At 34.8% G+C, this 24,290-nt stretch overlaps 5 protein-coding genes across 8 annotated transcripts; 3 read left to right on the top strand and 2 right to left on the bottom strand.

The window, feature by feature from the left end:
* Positions 1–4,889: 4,889 nt before the first annotated feature.
* Positions 4,890–8,219, top strand: LOC110706325 ((R)-mandelonitrile lyase-like). The gene is made up of 3 exons (XM_021884230.1): positions 4,890–5,383; positions 5,730–6,386; positions 7,172–8,219. The coding sequence occupies exons 1-3, from the start codon at positions 5,269–5,271 to the stop codon at positions 8,023–8,025; spliced, it is 1,626 nt and encodes a 541-aa protein (XP_021739922.1). The 5' UTR covers positions 4,890–5,268; the 3' UTR covers positions 8,026–8,219.
* A 610-nt stretch (positions 8,220–8,829) lies between these two features.
* On the bottom strand, positions 8,830–10,172 carry LOC110706326 (E3 ubiquitin-protein ligase RNF181-like). Its single transcript, XM_021884231.1, has one exon. The coding sequence runs from the start codon at positions 9,688–9,690 to the stop codon at positions 9,046–9,048; it is 645 nt and encodes a 214-aa protein (XP_021739923.1). The 5' UTR covers positions 9,691–10,172; the 3' UTR covers positions 8,830–9,045.
* Positions 10,173–11,392: 1,220 nt separating this feature from the next.
* LOC110706324 (50S ribosomal protein L18-like) lies at positions 11,393–14,593 on the top strand. Of its 3 annotated transcripts, none has more exons than XM_021884228.1 (6): positions 11,393–11,756; positions 12,107–12,269; positions 12,399–12,502; positions 12,820–12,972; positions 13,212–13,384; positions 14,506–14,593. In XM_021884228.1, exons 2-5 carry the CDS (start codon positions 12,164–12,166, stop codon positions 13,365–13,367), a joined length of 519 nt encoding a protein of 172 aa, XP_021739920.1. In that variant the 5' UTR covers positions 11,393–11,756; positions 12,107–12,163; the 3' UTR covers positions 13,368–13,384; positions 14,506–14,593. The 3 variants fall into 3 exon arrangements, with proteins under 3 accessions (XP_021739920.1, XP_021739921.1, XP_021739919.1); XM_021884229.1 differs by having other exon boundaries at positions 12,402–12,502; positions 14,484–14,573; XM_021884227.1 differs by having other exon boundaries at positions 11,394–11,756; positions 14,484–14,573.
* On the top strand, positions 13,954–15,061 carry LOC110706323. The gene has a single exon (XM_021884226.1). It carries the CDS (start codon positions 14,122–14,124, stop codon positions 14,809–14,811), a length of 690 nt encoding a protein of 229 aa, XP_021739918.1. The 5' UTR covers positions 13,954–14,121; the 3' UTR covers positions 14,812–15,061.
* An 826-nt stretch (positions 15,062–15,887) lies between these two features.
* Positions 15,888–22,749, bottom strand: LOC110706322 (beta-1,3-galactosyltransferase GALT1-like). Of its 2 annotated transcripts, none has more exons than XM_021884225.1 (8): positions 22,491–22,749; positions 20,137–21,247; positions 19,057–19,292; positions 18,682–18,963; positions 17,879–18,007; positions 17,222–17,401; positions 16,563–16,670; positions 15,888–16,446 (listed from the first exon to the last, which is right to left on the bottom strand). In XM_021884225.1, exons 2-8 carry the CDS (start codon positions 20,927–20,929, stop codon positions 16,228–16,230), a joined length of 1,947 nt encoding a protein of 648 aa, XP_021739917.1. In that variant the 5' UTR covers positions 20,930–21,247; positions 22,491–22,749; the 3' UTR covers positions 15,888–16,227. The 2 variants fall into 2 exon arrangements, with proteins under 2 accessions (XP_021739917.1, XP_021739916.1); XM_021884224.1 differs by having other exon boundaries at positions 20,137–21,154.
* Between the last annotated feature and the right edge of the window lie 1,541 nt (positions 22,750–24,290).

The raw sequence follows: 24,290 nt of genomic DNA, 5'->3' as shown, positions 1-24,290 counted from the left end.
CTAATACCCTCCGGGAGTCCAATTGGGTGGGTGAAACCATCTAATTTGCCTTTAAACGACCAATTACCCGTTTACAACTTACACCAATTTCATTAACTCAAGCATACCACGAACATTTATGACAACATATAATGACCATATATAGTTCCAAACGGCATTATATGACCCCGAGATGTATCCCCTAAAATCTCAAACTTTTCGACACCGGGCCTTGAAACATCACAAATATCTCAAAAGCGTGGACATTAGCCTTTAATTTTGGAAATTGACTTTTTTCGCCATAAAATAAAAATTTCCGAAATGTTTACCATGATCCGTAATACCCTCCGGTAGTCCAATTGGGTGGGTGGAACCATCCAATTTGCCTTTAAACAGCCAATTTACCGATTTACAACTTGCACCGATTTCATTAACTCAAGCCTACCACGAACATTTATGACAACAAATAGTGATCATATATGGTTCCAAACGACATTATATGACCCCGAGATTTATTTCAAGAATTTCGAGGCTTTTCGATACCGGGCCTCAAAACCTACAAAATTTCTCAAAAAGCGTGGATATTAGCCTTTAATATTGGAATTTTTAGACTTTTTTCACCCGGAAATAATAATTGCCGAAATATTTACCATGGTACATAATACCCTTCGGAAGTCCAATTGAGTGAGTGGAACCATCCAATTTTCTTTTAAACGGCTTATTTACCGGTTTATAACTTGCAGCGATTTCTTTAACTCAAGCCTACCACGAACATTTATGACAACAAATAATGATCATATATGGTTCCAAACGACATTAAATGACCCCAAGATGTATCCCCTAGAATTTCAAGACTTTTCGACACCGGACCCTGAATTCTCCAAAATGTCTCAAAAACCTGTGGATATTAGCCTTCAATTTTGAAATTTTTGCCTTTTTTTTTGCCTGAAAATATAAATTGCTGAAATGTCTACAATGGTCCCTAATATTGGTCGGGAGTCCAATTGGATGGGTGGAACCATCCAATTTGCCTTTAAACGACCAATTTACCGGTTTACAACTTGCACCAATTTCATTAATTTAAACTCAAGCCTACCACGAACATTTATGAGAATTATGACAACAAATAATGATCATATATGGTTCCAAACAACATTATATGAAACCCCGACATGTATCCCCTAAAATTTCAAGACTTTTCGACACCGTGCCCCGAAATCTCCAAAATTTCTTAAAAAGCGTGGATATTAGTCTTCAATTTTGGAATTTTTTTTACTTTTTTTCGCCCGGAAATAAAAATTGCCGAAATGTTTTTTATGGTCCCTAATACCCTCCGGGAGTCTAATTGGGTTGGTGGAACCATCCAATTTGTCTTTAAACGGCCTATTTAATTACCGGTTTATAACTTGCACGAATTTCATTAACTCAAGCCTACTACGAACATTTATGACAACATATAATGATCATATATGGTTCCAGACGGCATTATATGACCCCAAGATGTATCCCTTATAATATTAATACTTTTTTACACTAGGCCTCGAAACCTCCAAAATTTCTCAAAAAGCGTGGATATTAGTCTTCAATTTTGAAATTTTTTGATTTTTTTTCGCCCGGAAATAAAAAATGCCTAAATTTTTACCATGTTCCCTAATATCCTCTGAGAGTCCAATTGGGTGGGTGGAACCATCCAATTTGCCTTTAAACGACCAAATTACCAGTTTACAACTTGTACAGATTTCATCAATTCAAGCCTACCAGGAACATTTATGACAACAAATAATGATATATATGGTTCCAAACGGCATTATATGACCCTGAGATGTATAGAATTTCAAGACATTTCGACACCGGGCCCCAAAACCTCCAATATTTCTCAAAAAACGTGAATATTAGCCTTTAATTTTGGAATTTTTTGACTTTTTTTTCGCCCGGAAATGAAATTGCTGAAATGTTTACCATGGTCCCTAATACCCTCGGGGAGTCTAATTGGGTGTGTGGAACCATTCAATTTTCTTTAAAACGGTCAATTCACCGGTTTACAACTTGCGTCGATTTATCGTTTTACAACGGCCAATTTAATTAACTTGCACCGAACCCGGCTTGAACCAAAATTGACCCAAATCCCTTTTAACCCGTCAAAACCCGAATTTAACCCGACTTGTTACAAACCTGACCTAAATTCAACCCGACCCGAATTTAACCCAGCCTGTTACAAACTCGACCCGAAATCAACCTGACTTGTTATTGACCTGACCCAAATTCAACCCGACTTGTTATTGACCCGACCCAAATTTTATCTTACCTATTACTTACCCAACCCAAAAATTCAACCCAATATGTTACTAACCCGACTCGAAATTAACACGACTTGTGATTGACTCGACCTAAATTCAACCCAAATTGTTCCTAACCCGATTTCAAATCACCTTAAATGCAATTTAGACCACCTTATTATTGTTGATCAAAGCATTTTGTCTTGGGAGACCAAGTCGGTCCGGGCCAACAAAAGAAAGGAGCATCATCCTCAAATTTAAGAGTTAAATATAGTATATATTTGTTGTATGGTCAAAGGAGATAATTATCTTCCTAAATTATAGAATATAGTTCCCTTGTATATTTCCATATATTATAGTCTAAGGAAATAATTAGCTTAATAAAAATGATGATAATCTATTTATAGTTAGATGAACCTGAACATGACCTGACTTGGAAATGACCCGACCTGATTGTAACCTGCAAATTATTGACTTGAACATAACCCGACTTGAATCCGAGAGTGACCCGACTTGGAAATGACCCAACCTGATTATAACCCGCAAATTATTGACTTGAACCAAACCCGACTTGAACCCGAGAAAGACCCGACTTGAAAATGACCCGACCTGATTATAATCCGCAAATTATTGACTTGTACGGAACCCGACTCAAACCCAAGAATGATGATAACACGATATTATACACGACTTATATGTGATATTTGGTCATGTTTTATTGTGTTTTCTTCATTCTCCTAATCTTTTTGAGCTATTATTCTTTCTATTTCGATACTACTCTTCTCGGTTTTTTGTTTTTGTTTTTATAGGAATAGGGCTCGATTTGCATGGAATTCATTTTGATCGCGAGATATTTCTTTATATGGAGCGTTTCTAGCACCAATGGAGCATTTCGGCAGCCTACTCCACAGCTTGGTTGTGGCGTGCAACCTTATGGCCACAACCTGGTTGTGGGCGTCCATTATTGGAGCAAAGGAGAGGCGAAGACAACCCACTCCACAGCCTGGTTGTGGCGGTTTTCTTCGTGCCACAACCTACCTGTGGAAGCTCGTTTCGGTGGCGTTTGAGAGTCATATTTAGATAAAAATATCTACTTTTATGCTAGGATATAAATAGGTTTTAGATAATCTTTTATTTATCACTTTATCACTTTTTCAGATATTATTTTTTAGACTTCTTTTTGGGTATTACGTTCTTCCATATATTATTTTCTAGGGTTTTGCTTTCAAGATTCAAGATTTCATAATTAATTTCAAGTATTGATTTCTTCTCTCAATTCTCTTATTTTATTATTGTTAATTATGTTTTCTTTATTGATTATTATTCTTGATTTCATTAATATGTGTGAGTAGTTTCCCTATTCCAAGATCTAGCGGAACCCGAATATGATTAATGCTTGATTTAGTTCTTTAAATTCTCTAATGATGATTGCAATTGATATGCTTAATTGATTGTGCTCATGCCAATACTAGATTAGGGATAATTGGTATTGTTATTAATCCATTGTTTTAATCGCAACGGGAGTTGGGTTTTGACGGGTTTGAATAAATCAATTAAGGGTTTGAAGTTCATCACGGGAGTAGTTGAATGGATGATTAGGAAGTTAGAGTAATGTGCTTGAGGTATTTAATTTACATGATTCCACCGAAGTAGGCTTGATTGTGATTAGAGAAGCCATTGATAACTCGGGAGAGACCATTGGTATTATTCATGGATTACTTTTCCTCTTTAATCAATTGAATTATGTGTTAGGGGTAGAACGACTATTGCATTAATAGTATTTGTGGTGATGCTTGATCTTGGATATTTTTAGCATTGATTTGTCATATTGTTTAGATTTAATCGCTTTAATTAGTTCTTTAGATATTGATTCTCACTTATTTGATTTGGTTACTTAGTAATTGCTTGAGTCTATTTAATTAGTTGAACCATAGTCTCTTGGGATCCGACCCTTGCTTGCCCGTCTACATAGTAGTGGTCTAGTTAGGTTTATTTTTGTTAGGTACGCGACACGCCTATCAAATGACCCAACCTGATTCTAACCCACAAATTATTGACTTGAACTGAACCCGACTCGAACCCGAGAATTACCCTAACCCGTGAAAACCCAAATGTAACCCGAACTATTGTTCACCTGACCCGAATGTGATCCGACCTGTTATTAACCCGACCTAAACCCGACCCATTCCCGATAAGAAGTATGACCCGACTCAAGCATGACCCAACCCAAACCCAACCCGCATAGGTTATGGAATTAATTCGAAATGACCCGACCCGAGTTAACCCGACCCACTCTTACCCGACCCGTTTACCCGAATTGACAGCTCTACTTGTAATGACCTAGCCAAAAATGATAGGATGAGGCTATGACTTATAGTATACTCCCTCTATCTCTTAATTATGTATCTATTTCTATCATTTATCACTCACATGATAGAGAGAAATAGGCACGTAGTTAAGGGACGAAAGGAGTACTAATTACTAAGCTAATTCAAGAACCCATTGGTTGGTTGTTATATTAACGGACATCAATTTCTTACGTATGATTACTAATCAACCAATGAACAACCATCTTCAATATATAACAATAAGTAAATGGTAGTAGGTGAAGAGCGTCTTTTTATAACTTCCCACTATATAAAAAAAATATGGGGAGGTCCAATCAATTATACATGAAGTCCAAGGAAGAGCATGCAATAATAACCATAGCAAGCAACATTATTACATACCCGACTAATATTAGTCCAAGTTATAATTGCTCTAAACATGCGTAAAGTTTTAGTATTAATTAGTTCTCTATCTACCATTAAAGTAACAAAATTCATATTACAAGAGTTCTTTTTTTCTTTTTTCTTTTTTTCTTTTTTTTGGTTGCATGCATCTTTATAACCAAAGTTTTCTAGGATATCGATTATCATTGTCTTTTTGAACAATTTCTTGTACTTTTTACATACTACACTATTTCTCAAGTCTCAAAATACTAAGCAATAATCTTCTTCTCATTATACCATAAATGAAGAAGCTTCAACAAACTAGAATTAGAATTTGGTTTCTTATCCATTGCATTCTTTCAATCCTCTATTTATCAGCTAGCGCATCACCAACCACCTCTCCTTTATGTAACAATGGTAAGATATCTATCTTATAAAATAGTAACTCGAATGTTTATATACAAATGTGAGCATTTTTTTTAACCAAATTAGGTCATTCACTACACTTGATTTTATCTATAGACTAGTTTCTACTAATTGAAACATATTTATTATTCATCATTTTTAATTGTATATACTGTGATTAAAGAGGGCACGATCGTATTTTAAATCAAATTAGCAATCAGCATATTGTTTCTGTATGTTTTTCTACATCTTTATTTGTATATCCAGATTTGAAATTTTATGGTATACAGTTATTTATTAGAGAGACACGTAGAGCAGATGATCAAACATAAACATAACCTTGTTATTAACATGGCAGGACTAAAAGTTGAGCACCCATACATGACTTCGGACGTAACAGAAGTCGAAGGGAAATCATTCAATTACATAATAATCGGAGGAGGAGCATGCGGCTGCCCGTTAGCAGCAACACTCTCGGAGAAATTCTCCGTGCTCGTAATCGAACGAGGGGACTCACCTTACGGCCACCCAACAATTTTGGAACGAAATAAGTTTGGCTATCCACTCGTGGAAACGAACAAATACACTTCAGTAGCACAAGAATTCGTTTCCTTAGACGGAGTTTTGAATTACAGGGGAAGAGTCCTAGGAGGATCGACCGCTATAAATAGCGGATTTTATAGTAGGGCAAGTGATGCATTTAATAAGAAAATGGGATGGGATGAAAAGATGGTAAAACAAGCTTATGAATGGGTGGAATCGAAGGTGGTTTCCGCGCCAGAAACATTAAGTCCTTGGCAATCTGTTGTGTTAGATGGACTCTTAGAGGCAGGGGTTTTGCCCTTTAATGGGTACACTCTAGAGCATGTTCAAGGGACTAAATTGAGTGGTACTATATTTGACGTGCTCGGAAAACGCCACACGGCTGCTGATCTTCTTGGTGGAGGGAATCCGAAGAATATTGTGGTTTTGTTGAATGCAACTGTGAGTAAGGTCTTCTTCCACCATGATGAAGGTAAGTGTTGTAAGAAGATGTTTGGTTTTCACAAATTTTACTACCTCCGTTTCTTTTTATTTGCAACAACGGAATTTTTTATGTTTCATAAATAATACCCTTAATCATTATAACTAAAAAGAAATAAATGTAGTTTTTAAGATTTTATAGTTTTGTCACCTAGAATTTTTCTTTAATTATTAAAAAATTTCAAAGTTTTTAATAATGAAATACTTTGTACAATTTTCTAACCGTATAATTGTTAGTGTAGTGTTGCAGTCTTATACACATGAGAGATGAGACATCCAAAAGTTGATTGGTAAACTTTTTTTTTTTTTTTTTAAGTTGAGTGATAACGTCAACATTACAATTGATAATGTCATACAAAGTGTATGTTGGGAAAAAAAAAAGGATAGGAAAATTAGTTGATTATTTTGGGGTGGAATGCTAGTCATTGTCAATTACATTGATTGATTTGGCTCAGCTCACTTTAGAATGATAAGATTTTAAGTTAGGTTCGATTTCATTCTGTCATATTTGGATCAACTTACAAGTTTACAACTAATTAATACGGAGTATTATTAGTCTTACTCTATTAATTTTGAGCGCAATCTTGTCATCTTTAATTTGATCATGTCATATTCAAATGACTAAATGAGCGTGTAACTGTGTAAGAAAATACAGTTTTTTACATTATACACGAAAAATATATTATTTTCTTTACATATACAACCAATGAATTACGCATATTCAAAACTAAAAATGTCTAAATTCTAAATTAATTTTGTTCCTTCTGTTTTTGACAGACAAAGCAGGGGATAAACCAAGTGCTAAAGGAGTAAAGTTCATCAAAAGTGACGACGACACAAAAAAATCCCACAAAGTTTACCTCAAGAAGCAAGAGAATTCAAGTCTACCAAGGGGTGAAGTTATACTCACAGCAGGAGCACTTAGCAGCCCACAAATCCTCATGCTAAGCGGTATCGGACCCTCGAAACACCTCCAAACGTTCAACATATCAGTGTTAGCAGACTTGAAAAGTGTAGGAAACAGAATGCAGGACAATCCTGCAATATCTCTACTAGTCGATTCGAAGCCTAAATCTCGAACACCCGATACACCACAAGTAACAGGCATTACAGAAAACTTTAAGGTCATACTTGAATCAATCATAGTACCAGTAAGTAAGGACTTAACACGGGTGTCAATAGCCGGTAAGCTTGCCTTCCCTGCTTCGACGGGCACACTTGAGCTGAAAAACAAGGATCCTAGGGAAAATCCGCTAGTTAAGTTCAATTATCTATCAAAAGATGAAGATATGGAGTATTGTGTTAAGATACATCAGTTGGTAGAGGGAGTATCAATGTCCGAGGCAGTGAGTGTATACCTCGGGCGCGAACGTAGCCGGTTGGAGAAGCTAGGGAAAGAGGAGAGTAAAGAGTATTGTAAGAAAAATGTGAGCACGTTTTATCATTATCATGGTGGGTGTACTATAGGAGAAGTGGTAGATAAGGATTACAATGTGTATGGAATTAAGGGTTTAAGGGTTATGGATGGATCGACTTTGGTGGAATCTCCGGGGACTAATCCTATGGGTACATTGATGATGTTAGGAAGGTATCAAGGTTTGAAGATTGTACAGGGTAGATCAAGTTCATGATCTTCAATTCAAAGATGATTTATGTTATAACTATTGTGATTATTGTTCAAACTAGTGATTGATTTTGTGTGATGTTCTTTGAGGAATTTTGGTGTTAACGTGTGATACACGAATTGTATAATATATTCTAAAGAATAGAATTGTATAATATATTCTAAAGAATAATATATACGTAATATATTGCCTTTCTTTTATTGTTTTTATACTAAATAATATCTATATACTTGCAACATATAAAGTATGTAGTATAAAATTTCACAAGTTTAACCAGTTCGGTAATAGACCAATAAAACAAAGATCCTAAACATGAACATGACCTATCTAACAAGTCCAACAGCAGTTATGTATCGGATCTGAGTTCTCAATTGACTGATTCAGTCAATTCAACTACCGAAATTCGAGACTAAGAATGAACTTGAAAAAAAAAAAAACAAACAAAAAAAAAAACAAAACAAAAACAAAGTACATACAAGTGATACAACTCGCAGATAACGGCGACAAACGAGCTTAAAATTTTCTGGAAAAAAAAAAAAAAAAAAAAATCTGAGGAGAAGTCACTGTCTGAAAAGACATTCTAGAACTCTTTAGAAGTTTCAATAGAATACCTAAATATAGACAATACTAAATTGCTAAGAATTTTCCCATGAAGGGCATGAACTAATCAATCCATTTACATGTCTTTACAAAATAAATTAAAATTCAAGAAACAATAAATCAACAATCAATAAAACAGTTATAAATAGTGCCATAGTTGAGTAATAAAGAAATCAATAAAAGAATATTTCAAAAAAAAAAAAAAAACAATAAAAGAATTGAAACAAATTGTTTAAAGATATTAAACCCAACAAATTTATTTCTGTTCATCTAATCTCCTACAATATTCACAAGCATTAACAAAGAAACAACCCTACTGAAATTTCCATACTAATATGTAACAAAATTTGCCTGTCTTTAACCTGACTCCAAATAAACCGATCGATCAAACCCGAACACCTGAATCGACACCTCTAATTACTATTGTCAGTCATTAGACTCACTCTCTCTCTCCTCTTCCTCTTCCTCTTCCTCTGTTCTTCTCCTACTACGCCCAAACAAAAAACTAACCCTAATCTCTCTTTGCCCTCTCCTTTCTCTCTCCTCCTCTTCTCCCTTCTTCCCACCATCTTCCTCTTCAATCGGTAAATTAAACCGGCAAACCGGACACGAACCGTGAAGATTCAACCATTTATCGATACACCCGCCATGAAACCTATGCTTGCATGGCATCTCCTTAACAAGATCACCAACCTTACACTCTTCCAAGCATATCACACACTCTTTCTCCTCGCCTTCTCTGATCTCGACACTTGGCATCTTCTGGATCGCTGATTTTGAAGCTGGTGGTTGTCCTTCTTTACTCTGTACTCCGCGAAACAGAGAATCAAGCCCTGCTCCTTCGATCACTACCATCCCTTGCGTCATCGGGTTTATCAGCACGATTCTTTCACGGCGTTCTTCTGGGGTTGTCGGGTTTTCCTCCGAGCTGGGCCGGGTTTCAGTCGGGTCGGGCCCACTGAACCCTAACATGAAGGGGAGAAACATGGAGATGTCTCTGTTTCTTGAAGTTATTAATCTTTCTAAGAATGATTGCATCTCTGTTGAAGAAAATTCTGATTCTGACGCCATTGTTGAAGGAAAGAAGAAGAGGAGAGAGATCAAAGAGATCGATTAATTTAATTGAATTGAATTGAAATTTGAGGAGAGAGAAAAATTGAAAAGAAGGGATTTATATGCAACGTATGAAGACGGTGTTTGGGGTTGAAGAAAGTGGAAGTTATAAGGTGGTAGAAGAATCTGGAATGTTTGTGTATGTGCATGTATTTTCTTACTTGAATAAAAAGCAAAAAGAAATAAGGATTTTTTTTTTTTTTTTTGTGATGCTTATCCGTTGAAGAGAGAGATATTTATGGAAGGAGGATTGTCTGCAGACGGGCCCACAGGATTATAGTAGGTTCTAGTCTAATCAGTTTGGATGGAGATAGTAGTATGATGACATCTGTTATTTTTGTTAGATTTAATGTTAGGATTAATTATGTTAATCATGGATATTTGGGAATTGGAATCAGCAGTAACAAGATGGATAATTAGAGTGTCACGTGGTTTTGCATTATTTCATTAAGGGCCCGTTCATTTCAGCTTAATTTATGTTTGGTTTAATTTAGTTCAGTTCAGTTCAGCTCCTAAATTTCTTCTCTCATACAATATTCATTTCAGCTTTATACAATTCTGTTTAGTTCAACTCAAATCAGTTCAGTTTAGTTCAACTCATTTCATTAAACATGAATAGGCTTTAAGTATCGCAATTGGATTCAAATTTTTTTAGGGGGGTACACTTTGTTGTTCAGTGTGTTTTCTGTATCTAACTCACACCAAAACACTAATCGAGTAATCCTTAATTAAATAATTCCTAACTAATTGAGTAACTCCTTATCGAATAATCGAAACTGACTAAGTAACCCTTGATCGAATAATCCCTAACTAACTGAGTAACTCCTAATCGAATAATCCCTAACTAATTGAGTGACCCCTGAGCGAATAATCCCTAACTGGCTTAGTAACCCTTGATCGAATAATCCCTAACCGACTGAGTAACTCTGGCCGAGAAACCCTTGACCGACTAATAACTTCATATCAACCGAGTAATCTTTAATCGAGTAAATCCTAACCGACCAAGTAATCCCTGAACAAGTAACTTCGGTCGATCGGACAACCCCTGATTAAGTAACCTCGTCATAGTTTGGAAAAAAAATTAACAAAGAAAATATATAATATATTATTTTTGTTCAATTGCAATAAATAATTATCTCACATCCAAAGTATAACATTATGGATGAATTTAAAAAGAAAATAAATAAATAAATAAATAAATAAATAAAAGAAGAAGAAGAAGTAAGGAGTATAACATTTTGGACGACATATTTTGCTAAAAACAAATGCCGTCCAAAATGTTTACGGAGTATTTAAGTTCATAAAAATAAATTTGCCATCAAATATGTTTATTGTTTAACAAACTCTCACAATTTGATTAGGAATTTGTTTGTAAGGACTCAGGAATATATTTAACACGTCAAAATACAATTGTGTTGTATTGGGTTCGTAACGATTTTTCATTTTTTACCGTATATTTTTGGAAATTGGTCAAAAATAAGTGGGCAAATAAACCAACTGCCAAAGCCGGCCTCTCATGCTTGTGCGAAAATTTGAAATTAATGTTTATACAGAGCACCTGACCGGTTAGCCCCCGCCCCCCGACATTGCCTCTCATGCTGTGCTGGGCTCGTGCTAGATCAGGCCATTTCATTGTTGTATGGTCCCAGCCCATGCCCAACTTATGGTTTGTATAGGAATCACAATTTAAGTTAAAATGGCAAAAATGCAAGAATCCTCTAATAATTTTTCTGAGCAAGGAACATTTTTTTTTTGGTGAAAAGAGTGGGCAAAAAACCCAAGGGGAGGAACAAAAAAGAAAACACACAGCAAGCAAAACAAAAACGAAAAAGAACAAACAGCAGCTAAACCACTACAAACCAGCTCGTCTGAGCAAGGAACATTGGAACTGGTCTGCCAGAAACAGAAACAGAAACAAATTACAGCGGGAGAAATTTAAACTAATTTAGTAAACTTAACCAACTAATCAAGCAGAAATCATCATCGACAAACCAGTAAACTAATGATTTCTCCAAATTTTAAAGGTATGTTAGTTTACTGCATTCAACAATTTCATAATCATATTAAGCCGGAAATAGCTCTTTTAAACTGAGAAAAATATCTTAATTTTAGCTTTTTACTCTAACAATCCACAAAATTCCCAATACCCATTAACATGTTCTTTGATTTTGACATGGGTTATCCAATTAAGTACTTTCTTATTATAATTCAAGGATTAAATTTGGTGTTTTCACCTTTGCACACCACCTGTTTGTTAAAATTACACTTTGAAGTTTGCCCTTTTTCATATTGTTAAATAATACAAGGACATATTATGTGCTTTCTGGAATTGGATTTGACTGATTGTATATTTTTATGTGTTAATCTGTTTTAGGAAGTGGGTTAATTTGATGTCAAAGTTAGATTGCTGACATTTATTGTCTGAAGCACAATGGCTCTTTTGAATGTCAATCCAATGCAGCATGTCAATTGCTGGCTTCTTAATAGGATTGTTTTGAATCCATTGAGAGTTCACTTTCTGCCACTGCATACTCGAGGTAAGCCCGGCGAAAAAACGGTTATACAAAATGGCAAAGTGTATTGGTTTTGTTTGAAGTAGTCCTTGTGTGAGTTTCAAGATTTGCAATTTTGGAGGTTCAGGAATATTTTGTTTTGTTTTTGGACAGTAGGAGTTGCTTGGAAGTCGTTGGTGATTGAAGCGAAGTTTAGGAAAAGGGCAAATACTCGAATTGAAAGTAACAAACTCCAAAACAGACGATTACAGAAAAAGGTATGAGACCTAGGATGATCACACCTTATTGAAGGACTGTCATTAACACAATGTTTGTGGTTTATACTTCATATGTCTGCTTATGAATTTGAAAAGTATTTAACATTGTAAACTTGGTGAATTCAAGGGAACTACTAGTGGAGATGTTAATGAATCCATTTTGTGTACTATATTTTTTTCTTGGGATGAAGAATCTGTATCTGGTTAACATATATATACAAAAGGTTGAATGCAGCTGCTGCACAGCTAGTATTTTTAGTTGTTGATGTCTTGTAAAGCCATGGACTTTCTAAGAACGTATTTTTTCGTTGTCACAGTATGATGGCACATCTACCAAACCAAGGCTTTCAGTATTCTGTTCAGATAAGCAGCTGTATGCAATGCTTGTAGAAGATGTAAATAAGAAGTGTTTATATTATGGAAGCACTTTGCAGAAATCTGTCCGAAGTGATCCTGATGTGAGTACTGTGGTAAGCACCAAATTAACTTCATATGATGTTTGCGTATGTACTACTCTCAATTGACTTGGTTGGAATTTAATCTCAATATGCTATATGCAATAAACTTTTCTAGTTAACAATGTGACTTGCTATGATGCTAAAGCATTCAAGAATCACTTACAGATCAGAGTATTTTCTTGCAGTTTCTTAAAGTTTCAGTGATTAGATAGAGATTGAATTAAAATGTTCCTGGTTGTCAATGCTTTCAGGAGGCTGCGAAAGCAGTTGGTGAAGAGCTTGTAAAAGCAGCAGTAAACCTCAGTATCGATGAAATATCATCTTACGATCGCAATGGCAGTGATCGTGGAGAAAGGGTGAAAGCATTTGAAATTGCACTCTCTGAACACGGCTTCTTGCTCAGATAGACTGCAGGATACTCCTTGTAAGTTGTAAATTCCTCCATAAACCCTTGAAATTCATGTACAAGTTTCGAAACACAAGGTGGACAACTGGACATGCTCCTGAGATCCATGTTAAATCATAAACTTCCACACTCATGGCACCAAGAGTAATCTTGCATAACACCATGCCATTAGACACTCTTCATTAACAACCCGTACTTAATCATAAATAAGATGAACCTGAACCATTAAACATCTAGAATCACGGTCCAGACACTTGGAAACATAGAAATTTGTGTTTACAGAAACCTGAGCCTTTAGGAATCGGTTCAACCTAGAACCGAGGCTCAAATCGTATGTGATTGTTACCTATAATGTACTGTATATTCACTCTTAAACGTCAATGACTCAATTCTAGCCAATTTGTGTTTTCATTGTTTAACTAGACAAATCAATTTTATTTTTTTTAATGCTCATTTTTTGCTTTTTCCTCTTTACTTCATCTTGGAAGCAACATTGAATAAGAATGGCAGTTAATTTTTCATAAAAAACGGTGGTTATTAACATTTTTTTAGGGCAGTTTTTTTTTTTTTTTTTGGGTACATTTAAAAAAAAAAAAAAGGGTGGTTATTTTTTCTTTCAAATACATGGACAATAAATAAATCAACAAACCTTCATTTTAAACCAAAAACCACCACTCTCCCATTGTCATACTCTAGGAAACAAACTTTAACTTCTACAACCGCAATAAACCTCTTTCCTTATACCACCACCACAAATGGAGCAAACTGAACAACCTGAATTAGGAATCAAAATCTACACTGCATCTCCATCCAAAGGCCCTCCTCAATTCCCCCCTCCACCATCAACCCCTCCGGCACCCTCGGACCCACCAACGCTCCCTGAATCCACGGGTGTGCCAAAGAAAAGGCGTGCCGTGGTTGCGAAATCTGTCCAAAGAACCCTTTCTAAGACATCTATGCTAGCCCATTTCCTTCCTACTGGAACCCTACTCACTTTTGAGATGGTCCTTCCTTCTATTTATGGTGTTGGTGAATGCTCTTCAGTTTCCACTATTATGACTACTATTCTACTTATACTATGTGCCCTCTCTTGCTTCTTCTTCCATTTTACTGATAGTTTCCGGGCCCCGGATGGGAAGGTTTACTACGGTTTCGTGACTCGTAACGGGTTAGCAGTGTTCAAGCCAGGGTTGGATGTTGAGGTGCCTAAGGAGGACAAGTATAACGTCCATTTTTCTGATTTTGTGCACGCTATGATGTCGGTTATGGTGTTTATGGCGATTGCGTTTTCGGACCATCGGGTTACCAACTGTCTTCTCCCGGGTCATGCTAAAGAGATGGAGGAAGCCATGGAGAGTTTTCCTTTGATGGTTGGTGTTGTTTGTAGTTGCCTTTTTCTTGTCTTTCCTAAGGCTCGTTTTGGTGTTGGGTGCATGGCTACTTAGAAAGAAATTTATGCAATTGTTGGTACGTAGTATGTCATAGTTTATTTGTCTGCCTTTATTAATATGAGAATTATGTTGTTATTTGGTTTATGTAGTTTATGTTGTACTTTTAAGTACTGTTGTAATTGTTCTCAAAAAAAGTACTGTTGTACTTGTAGTAATTATGACAATGGATTAAGATAATGATTTTAATAGTTTCTCCTTGTGTTTGTTTGCTTTAAACATTGTTGTTGATTTGTATTTTGTACTTAATCTGAACTATGCTTGTTTTAATCAAATCAAATCTGTTTCCCTTGATATGCGAATACTTTCGATGATTGATTAACTAACCAAGTATAGTTCAAATTTTTAGGACGATAAAAAGTGTCTCACTTATTTTAGCAACTTTTTATTTTCAACTTTTCATAGATTTTTGGCAACAAAGGAATGTAAATAGAGGCACGAGTCAATCTTGTTAAAAAACAGGGTAAAGTTAAGATATTTTTTCATCATATAGGACTACCTTAGATTAGAATCTCACCATAGTGAATAGCAGAATATTGGAAAAAAAGAATAGATGTTGGCTTAAAATACACGAGACTTTTTTTAAAAAATTTGTATTTGTAAAAGGAAGAGTTGTATGGCTTGAAAGTTATAACTGCAACTTTTTCACACTACAATTGTTGTATCAGTTAATTTTGGTGTTTTAGAACCTTGAATTGCTAATTTACTACCTTATCTTTGAACAAAATTTCAATCTTACACAAATCATATAGTCTCCGCATCAGTTATGTTGTGCGGTAACATATTGTGGCTTTGAAAGAAGGCAAACAATCTCAAAAGTACACATACTAACACGGATTATATAAGAAAAAGTCGATTTGTATTCCCTTAGTATAAAACGTAGATAAATACAGAGTACAATGTTTAAGACTAGATTTTATTTTTTAAAAAAATACTAGTAATAATAAAAATGATAAGCAGAATGTTTACAATAGCTAGAATGGGATTTTGAAGATTTGTGATGACTTGTTGGAAAAAATGATGTTCTTAATGTCTAGCGTAGCTGTATAGGATAGGAATATAGGATATCATAATTTTGAGATGGAAGAATGGGAGAAAAGGGTATTCAGCACATCATAATTGCAAAATACTCCGAATTTATACACCCTCTTTTAATTCTATACAAGGATATTAGATAATACTCCGTATATGTGACCTCTCTCTCGCATATATGGAGTACTCAATATGTTACAAAATGGAATACGGCTAAACCCTTAGAAATCAGCTACTCGCTCTCAAGGAATGAGAGGTAAAAGAACAAGGTAATGCCTCCTATATATGCAATTCCTAAAAATGTGTATTCATCTACTACCTAAATCCTACATCTATGCAGAAGCAATGGTTGGTAGTCACTGTCAGCCGTCAAAAAAATTCTCAGCTCATACCATCTCCACAGCAGAAGGCGCGCTTGGTTTCTTGAAGTTTTTGCCATAAACACAACATGTCTCTTGGACCTTGATAGTGTGCAACAACATAACCGTCCTTGCAACCCTCGTTGTAGACTCTCATCTCTTTCTCATACCTGATCTCAAGCCCTTCTTTCTTCATGTCAGCAATCCAGATGCCCATTGCGACATCCTCCAACTTAAACATCTGGTGTTTACAAGAACCAGCATAAATGTTTTTAGAGTACAATAACACATGGCAACAAAATTTTATCAGCATTCAAACAGATATTCAATATTATTGTTGCACTAGGCTTCTCTCACCTTCAGTTGCCCATTTTGATGTCTCTTAGATACTGCTTTCGCAATGTCATGTGACACAACATAACCAGGACCATGTGCCCAAGGTGGGTAAGTTTCTTCAGGCCATTCCTTCAAAAACACACATCAAAGATTATCAGAAGCCATGAACATTAAGCATCTTTACACAGACAAGCATTTAGAATAGTATGATTTGATTGTAAATTGAGCAAACACGCCTAAGATATAAGCTTTTAAAAATAGCCTAATAAAACAGTGTTTTTGAAATATACAAGTACATATGTAAAATAATACACACTAAGACGTCGTTGGATCAGCCTTAGATGATTTTGAAGATGGATGTTCAATGGAGTTCTTAGATCAACACAACAGAGCAGACAGTAGATTTATGCAATGCTGAATGGCCAACAGAATTGATGATTTAAAATAACAGGCGTTATTTTCTTGTAATGAATAACCTTTCAGGCATGAGGATTACACAATAACAGGGAACCATTGTGTATTTTAGTCTTTGGTAATTTCAGAATTTCAACAGAGAACTCATTAAACATCGGCATAGGAGCTGATTAGCAGCTACTAGAAAAGAATACTCATGGAATCACTTAAAAATAATTTTAAATTGTATGCAACATTGAAATTTTACTAATAGCTTCTAATATTACCTCAGTACTAATAAACCATTTGCTGTCAGGACTCCGGTGAGGTCGTGAGTCAGAGTTAATGAGCCCATAAAGCAACCCACGAGTCACATTTATCTTATTCAAGGAAGCTATTACTTCATCAACACGAACAAAAGCATCGTCATCTGTCTTCATGACATATTTTGCTGAAACAACCTCCGTCTGTTGCATCATTGTGCCAGAGAAGTCAATGAGAAGTTCTATTGAAGTATTAATGTTTAAAAGACTAAATTTCACTACAATTATGTAAAAATGAAATCCCAACATATTAATGAAAAATAATTCCAAAAGAAGTGTGTACTATAACTCATAGGATTCATGCACCCTTCTATACAATCACAAAATTGTTTCAAAACGGTTTTGTTGGACATAGCAAATTCATGGATTAAAGTTAAAATTGAGTAAATCAATGAGAAAAGCAACTATCCAAAACAGCAATTTTCCTTTTTATAGATTGATATGTTCAGACAAAGTGACAAGTCCCCAGGCTCCAACAAAATCGCATTTAGGAGACATATTCCAACAAGTCATAGATTAAAACAACTTTTTTTCTACAAGATTTTTTATGAAAGAACATAACTGATAGGAATATCCGATTCATCAAGAAACAGGGAAGACATAAATCAAACAAGACCTTACCCCAAAAACACAGATGGCCACAGTCTTCCATGTAATCAGACTATAATAATCTACAAATGGCATCAACTGCACGTCTCCGTAAGTACGGGCTTCATTCCACAGTTCTTCATTCACTCTTTGGTTTTTATGCTGTAAAAATACCACCTTTATAAGTAATTCTCATTTAAATGATTTGAGCGCATAAGGATTTCAATAATAGCTATCAATATCCTAGAATCCTACCATGATACACATTATTGTACTGAATTTTTATTTATTTATTTATTTATTTATTTATTTATTTATTTTTTATATGCAACTATTCCAAGGGCTTTTTTTTATTGCAACAATTCCTAGGCCGTTTCTTTTTTTAATTGCAACAATTCCTAGGCCGTTTTTTTATTTAAATGCAAAACTTCCTCAAATAGAAATACTATTCCTTATGTCTTTCTCCTCACATGGTCCCCACTCTTACCCCATTCAAACTTTTGTAAGATTTCTCTCTCACATCTCTTACTGTTACATGGATTTGAAGGAAGGATTTGAAGTATATGGATTTGCATGAAGATGAGGCAATCGTAAGGGATGGAGGAGGAAGATTTTTGCTGATGACTACACAAAATAATCACTTTTGGTTCATGTAGCCGGCCCCACTTATGGGATTAAGGCTTTGATTGATTGATCTCTTACTTTTATTTTGCTTTTGACGGCCAGATGCAAATAGGAGTATTGCAACCCAATACATGAAATTAAACAGAATGGCGAAATTTGGAGTGACTATTGAAGTCACCATTCAACAGGACAAACAAAGCTTAGGGACTCACCAAACCAACAAAAAAGCGCACTGCAACTGACCCTGAGCGCACTTCTGGAAATTGCATCCACGTTCTTCGAACAGCCATACGGCGCTTAAAGTTGTTTGCAGTCGAGAAAACCCCAATAAAAAGATCTAAAGCTTTTTCGTGTGGAATGGGAACAGCCTTCAGAGTTTCCAGATCACGAACATACTCTATATCCTCAGATGTAGGTAGACCGCTTGCAATGATAGAAATTAACTGCAGATCTCCAGATATTCTAACTTCACTAACAAGCCAAGGCTCCAAGGTCTGAAATAATTGGAAAATGCAAGTGAATAAATTGAACTGGATTTTACCTCAAGCATCTAAAGTGCAATTCTAGAGGAATTTTGAAAACAGCACCTCACGATAAGCAAATGATGTTACATGCTTCCCATCAACTGTCATTTGTATCCCTTCTGAACCCACTCTAAGTGTTGCAACAAATGGATAGCTCTGTTTAAAAGGGAAGTATGGTCTTCTTTTGAACCCATCATGAATATGTGGAGATCCTTTAGAACCATTTACATGGGTGAACGCTTTCAATGTCTGATTGACATCCTTTCCCACCATTTCATTGCACTGATCAAGCTCATCCACTATAAAATTTGGAAGAGGGTCAGCTCCAAAGTCACATACAAATACAACATGGTTTCATTCACAAAAAAATGTCAAATACTGAAGACATAACTTCAATATGGAAAATATAAGATAAAGTCAAGGTGGAAGTAGTCATATGTTTATCAAGTTTCATAGTACAATAGTCCTGATGGAGAACCTGACGATCTTATGCAGAAGTCTAAACCTCAATAAATGGGGAGTATGAGTCATCATTGCAAAATTAGGATAACAAATACAAAGTATGAATCACGTCTGGGTAATTTACACTGTTTCCTCTAGAATGCACATTTCAGCTCAGCATCACCCAAAAGAACGAGATTGTAGGTTTGAATAAATATTGCGACAAGGAACTAAAGCTACAAACTCAAATAACACAAGAAAACTACAAAAGAAACATGATAATTTACTGGAACAGTGGAACCTGGACAATCCTAGCAACTACATTTTTTGACAATGACTGAACCTTACATAAAAATCTCATACTTGTTTAAAGTTTCCTACACCTTCCAGTAGGGTTGTATTACTAATATAGCAGACCAGAATATAAAAGTATAGTGGCTCATCAAACTCCAACCACCAAATTCCAAGCACGACCACGAATTGCTTAAATGAAATTACAAAAGAATTTTCAGAGACATCCTTTTTTTTCCAGAAAACATAATAAATGATTTAGTTGAAAATGACTAAGAAAAGGGCATAAAATTTGAGTGTGGCATAGCAAGTAACTCACAGAAATTCTTCAAATGGTGGCAATGTATACTTTTACTAAATAATAAAAGAATAAAGCTTCACATAATCCCCGGAATAGAGAAACCTAGTTACCTTTTTTGTTAGTGTCAGTTTCAGAATTCGGGCAACGCTCCTCTTCACCCCAGTCATGTGCAGCAGTCCAGGTGTTTTGAACAATAACAGGGTCCTCTGTTATCTGATCTCCATGTAACCTAACATTATAGTGCAGTATAATAGGTGGGTCTGGCTCTCCAGGAATATGTTCCCCAGTTAAGTCAATCCGGAAGTTGCCAAGAAGGCCATTTGGAATAGCTATTATTGTAACAGACGAACCTTGAGTCAATCCACAAGGGACCTCTAGCCTGAAATCACTATTGTTAAGTTCTAAGCCACTCATCTTCTTAAGATAGTGCGGACACTGTTTCTCCTTTGCTTTTACAGTAGTACTGTCATTTACATGAAGCTTTTCCTCTTCAATCACAGTCATAAGGCCACTCCACGCATGTGAAGCTTCTCTAATGGCTTCTAGTGCATTTGGTAAAGACTGAGAATTATTTATCAAGTGCTTCAGCTGGTTCCAAGTCAGCAAAGAATGTTGCTCCACCTTCGTAAGGTTTCTCCAAACAAAGAGTCCGGATGTCAGAGTATCAGTAGAAATTACTTGGGTAGCAATCTTAGGACTTTGAACATCAGGTGTACCAGTAGAGCTTATCCATTCAAGAGGATTAGTGTTAACCCATTCAAATGGATTAGTCGCATTGAACGTTAAAGAAGCAGTCAAGGAACTTGGCCCTAGTGGGTTTTGCATGATGGTGTATCGTAGCACCAGCAACATGAAGATAGAGGAAACTATAACACCAACATACCATTTCTTCATGTCTTTCATTATTAGCTCCAACAAATAGAGTCAATCACTTTGTGCAGAAAGGTAGTGCTTAAACGTGACAACCTCAAACCAAATAGCACATGAAGCCAAAGGTGATGAGATATCATACAGCTATACTACAATGATCAACTGATCGGTCTTTGAAAGCAGACATGAACCAGACCGTTGACCACATTCATGTAACCATTTTCTGATCTTTAAACAGCATTTTCTTAGTGTAGAAATCTGTAAGAGTAGTAAGACCAAATTCCATAATTAAAGAACAGATTATCAGACTAGTTCCTCAAAGACTATAGCAACAACTACTCAACCCATGTCCTGAAAACCGATTTTAGAGCACAAGGTCATAAAGGAGGTACAAACAAACCACAGAAAACCATGCACCATCAACACAAAGCTACAACAAAAAAATTAAAAGCATAATGGATACTTTCATTGTCTGCGAGTCGTTCAGCTTAATAAAACCATGATGAAAATAATGAATACATCTATTATCGTTTCTCTATCAAAAAAAAAAAATTCCTACTCAGTTTTTACTTCTTCAACTAGGTACATACTTTTTAGTTTTTACTGCCTCAACCAGTTACATACATCGAATAAGACATTGCTACAGATGTTTAAGCAAAGGATAAATCATAATATATACTTGTATACAATTTGTATGACCAACAAATTCGAAGCAACAAAACACAAGCACATTCATGGTCCGCTCACTAAAAACCAGATGGAAAAACTAGAGTATGGATTTAAATTTTGTATCAGGCCATTACACTTAGACAGATTAATGCATGTTGTAGAGGTTTTTGAAGTGTTCAAGTAACATAATCCAGAAATCTGGTGCTGAGATTCAAAAATTAAATGGTCAAATAACAAAGATAAACTCCAATGTTACTGTGATTATTGCAACTACTAATAAAATATGCAAATCAAAATGTTGCCGAGAAAGAAAAAAATACATTAAATTTACCACCCAAAACCCATTTAGGAAACCCCACAACAAATTTATTAAACAATTTATTAAACAAAATTCATTCCACTATAATATTAAGTATAAGTATCCAGCAAATTATAAAAGGCTTCCAATTTCAGTACTTCAATAGAAAAATCATCAGTGATTCTAGCACTTGTTTTGACAGATTCAAAGTTAGCTTCTTGATTAGTGGGTTAATGTCTATCGGGTCGAACTCGAGACCTCAGATCGAATCTCGTCTACTTCATTGTCATTTACACATTGCCCAATTTCTAGCCACTGTAAAGAGACACTAGTCACTAAGAAAATTATGAACAATTTCATCTAATAAATTAATTTTCCACCCAACAAAACCCCACCAAAATAAAAGCGAGAAAGATCAAAACTTTACATCAAATTAACAAATACAGAAGATCCCATTAAACATCACATTGAACCACAATTGGCATAAAACTAAATAACATTTTATGGGTAATTTTTGATACAAAAATCACTAATAAAAACTGCCTAAAAACTAACGCTTGAAGTTCAATTTAAAAGCAAAATGACAATTAAAAGCAGAAATTAAAATTGCATAAATTAAAAACTCACCTGGATTCGAAATGGAATAACTTCAGAAGACAAAGATGATGGTAGAAGAGAAAGAGAAAGATAAAGAGAGAGAAATTGAAGGGGACTTTAATTGGTTTGAATAGTGGTCTTCAAGTCTACGCTTTAACGGTGGTACTACCAAAAAATTAAAATAAAAAGAAAAAAAAAACGAAAAGAAAATTGAGTAATTTTGACTAGTCGAGAGTAGGTTTTAAGGTAGCATTATTTTGACAAGTTCTACAACTTCTACCCTTAAAACGTTACAAGTATTCTTTTTTGGGGAATTTATAGTCAATAAGTAATCCATTAATATTATCTACTTCTTATAATAAAGTTTTAATAATAGACTTAATTCATAATTGGCGTTCTTCAATTAAGTCGGTCCAAACTTCAAATTCCTAGTGGACTACATTTTTCCTAATCTAGGTATAAGTTATAGGTTTTCCTTAACTAAATAAAAATAAAGTTTTTGAATTGAATATCGTTTATGGTTGAAATAATATTACATCATGGGAGCAATGAGAAGTTTCATATTGATAAAAGAATGAATTGATGATAAATTAGTGTGTGGCCTTGATGATAAACTAGTGTGTGGCCCGCGCATTGCATCGGGTTACCACTTTAATTAAATTGTTTCTTTATGAAATATATTATCATCTTTTTTGACATAATGAAATATATTATCGTCGACTATGTATGTTATGAATAAATGTTAAAAATTATGTTATTAATTGCGATGTCCGAGTTGTTTATTATATTTTGAGATAAATTTTAATCAAATTTCAAAATATATCTCTTAATCTCTAATACTACCTCCGTTAACATTTACTTGCAACTTTGGAATATTTTATGTCACTCAAATAATACCCCAAAGTTACAAGTAAATGTTAACGGAGGTAGTACAAAATTAGTTAGAAATTGATGTGCTTTTGTGACGATTTTAACTATGTAGCAGTAGGCATGTAAATGTCTAATAATAATATTGATATTTTTTTTAAAAGTTATAATCTAATATTTTTTTGAATAAAATTATAATTCAATTTATACATATGAATTATTGATATTTTATCGAAACTAAAACTCTCAATTAACAATTTTATCCTAAAATTCTATCCAAATTTGATTGAAAATAAAATTTAAACTAATTTTTTTTATCCTATGAAATCTATCTAAATATATTCAACATAGCGCGATACTTGACGAAAAGTTAGAACGTCAAGTGTCGCAATGTCGTAGACTGGTTAAAAGTTTAGCTTTATATATTAGCGGTATGATATGATATGATGATTTGATTTGCCCTTTATCCATTTTTTTTTAATACTTGTATAATATAATTAAAGTTAGTTGTCAACTATCCGTACATATATGACTTGCAATATTATTTCTCTCCCAAAAGAAATAATTTTTTAGCAATTGAAGTAAACTAAGCTAATCCGTATGACTTTTCTTTATTTTAAATTAGTCAAAAGAAATTAAATTTTTATATTCATAAGAACTTAAGAAGTGCATTATCAGGGTACCTATTTAAATTGTGAACCATATTTGCCATAAAAAAGAGGAAGAATGTGGTGGTGGGAAAAGGGTTACCTAGAGAGGGAGCAGGGTTGGCTGGAATGGGTTTTACTTGTTTGTGATGTCTCAATTTGTTGGACTTAGTAATTCAACTAGAAAGATTTTATCTCATATTTAATCAGCAGATTGGTTCATCCGTCCGAGTAACTCTTTAGTTAAACACTCATTATTGTCGTACATGGTCGTGTACCTTGTATTACACGACCATGTAATATAAGTGGTTGTGTA

This window comes from Chenopodium quinoa, unplaced genomic scaffold (assembly GCF_001683475.1).
Source record: "Chenopodium quinoa cultivar QQ74 unplaced genomic scaffold, ASM168347v1, whole genome shotgun sequence".
In the NCBI taxonomy this organism is placed as follows: domain Eukaryota; kingdom Viridiplantae; phylum Streptophyta; class Magnoliopsida; order Caryophyllales; family Amaranthaceae; genus Chenopodium; species Chenopodium quinoa.
This window is presented reverse-complemented; position numbering and strand designations above follow the sequence as displayed.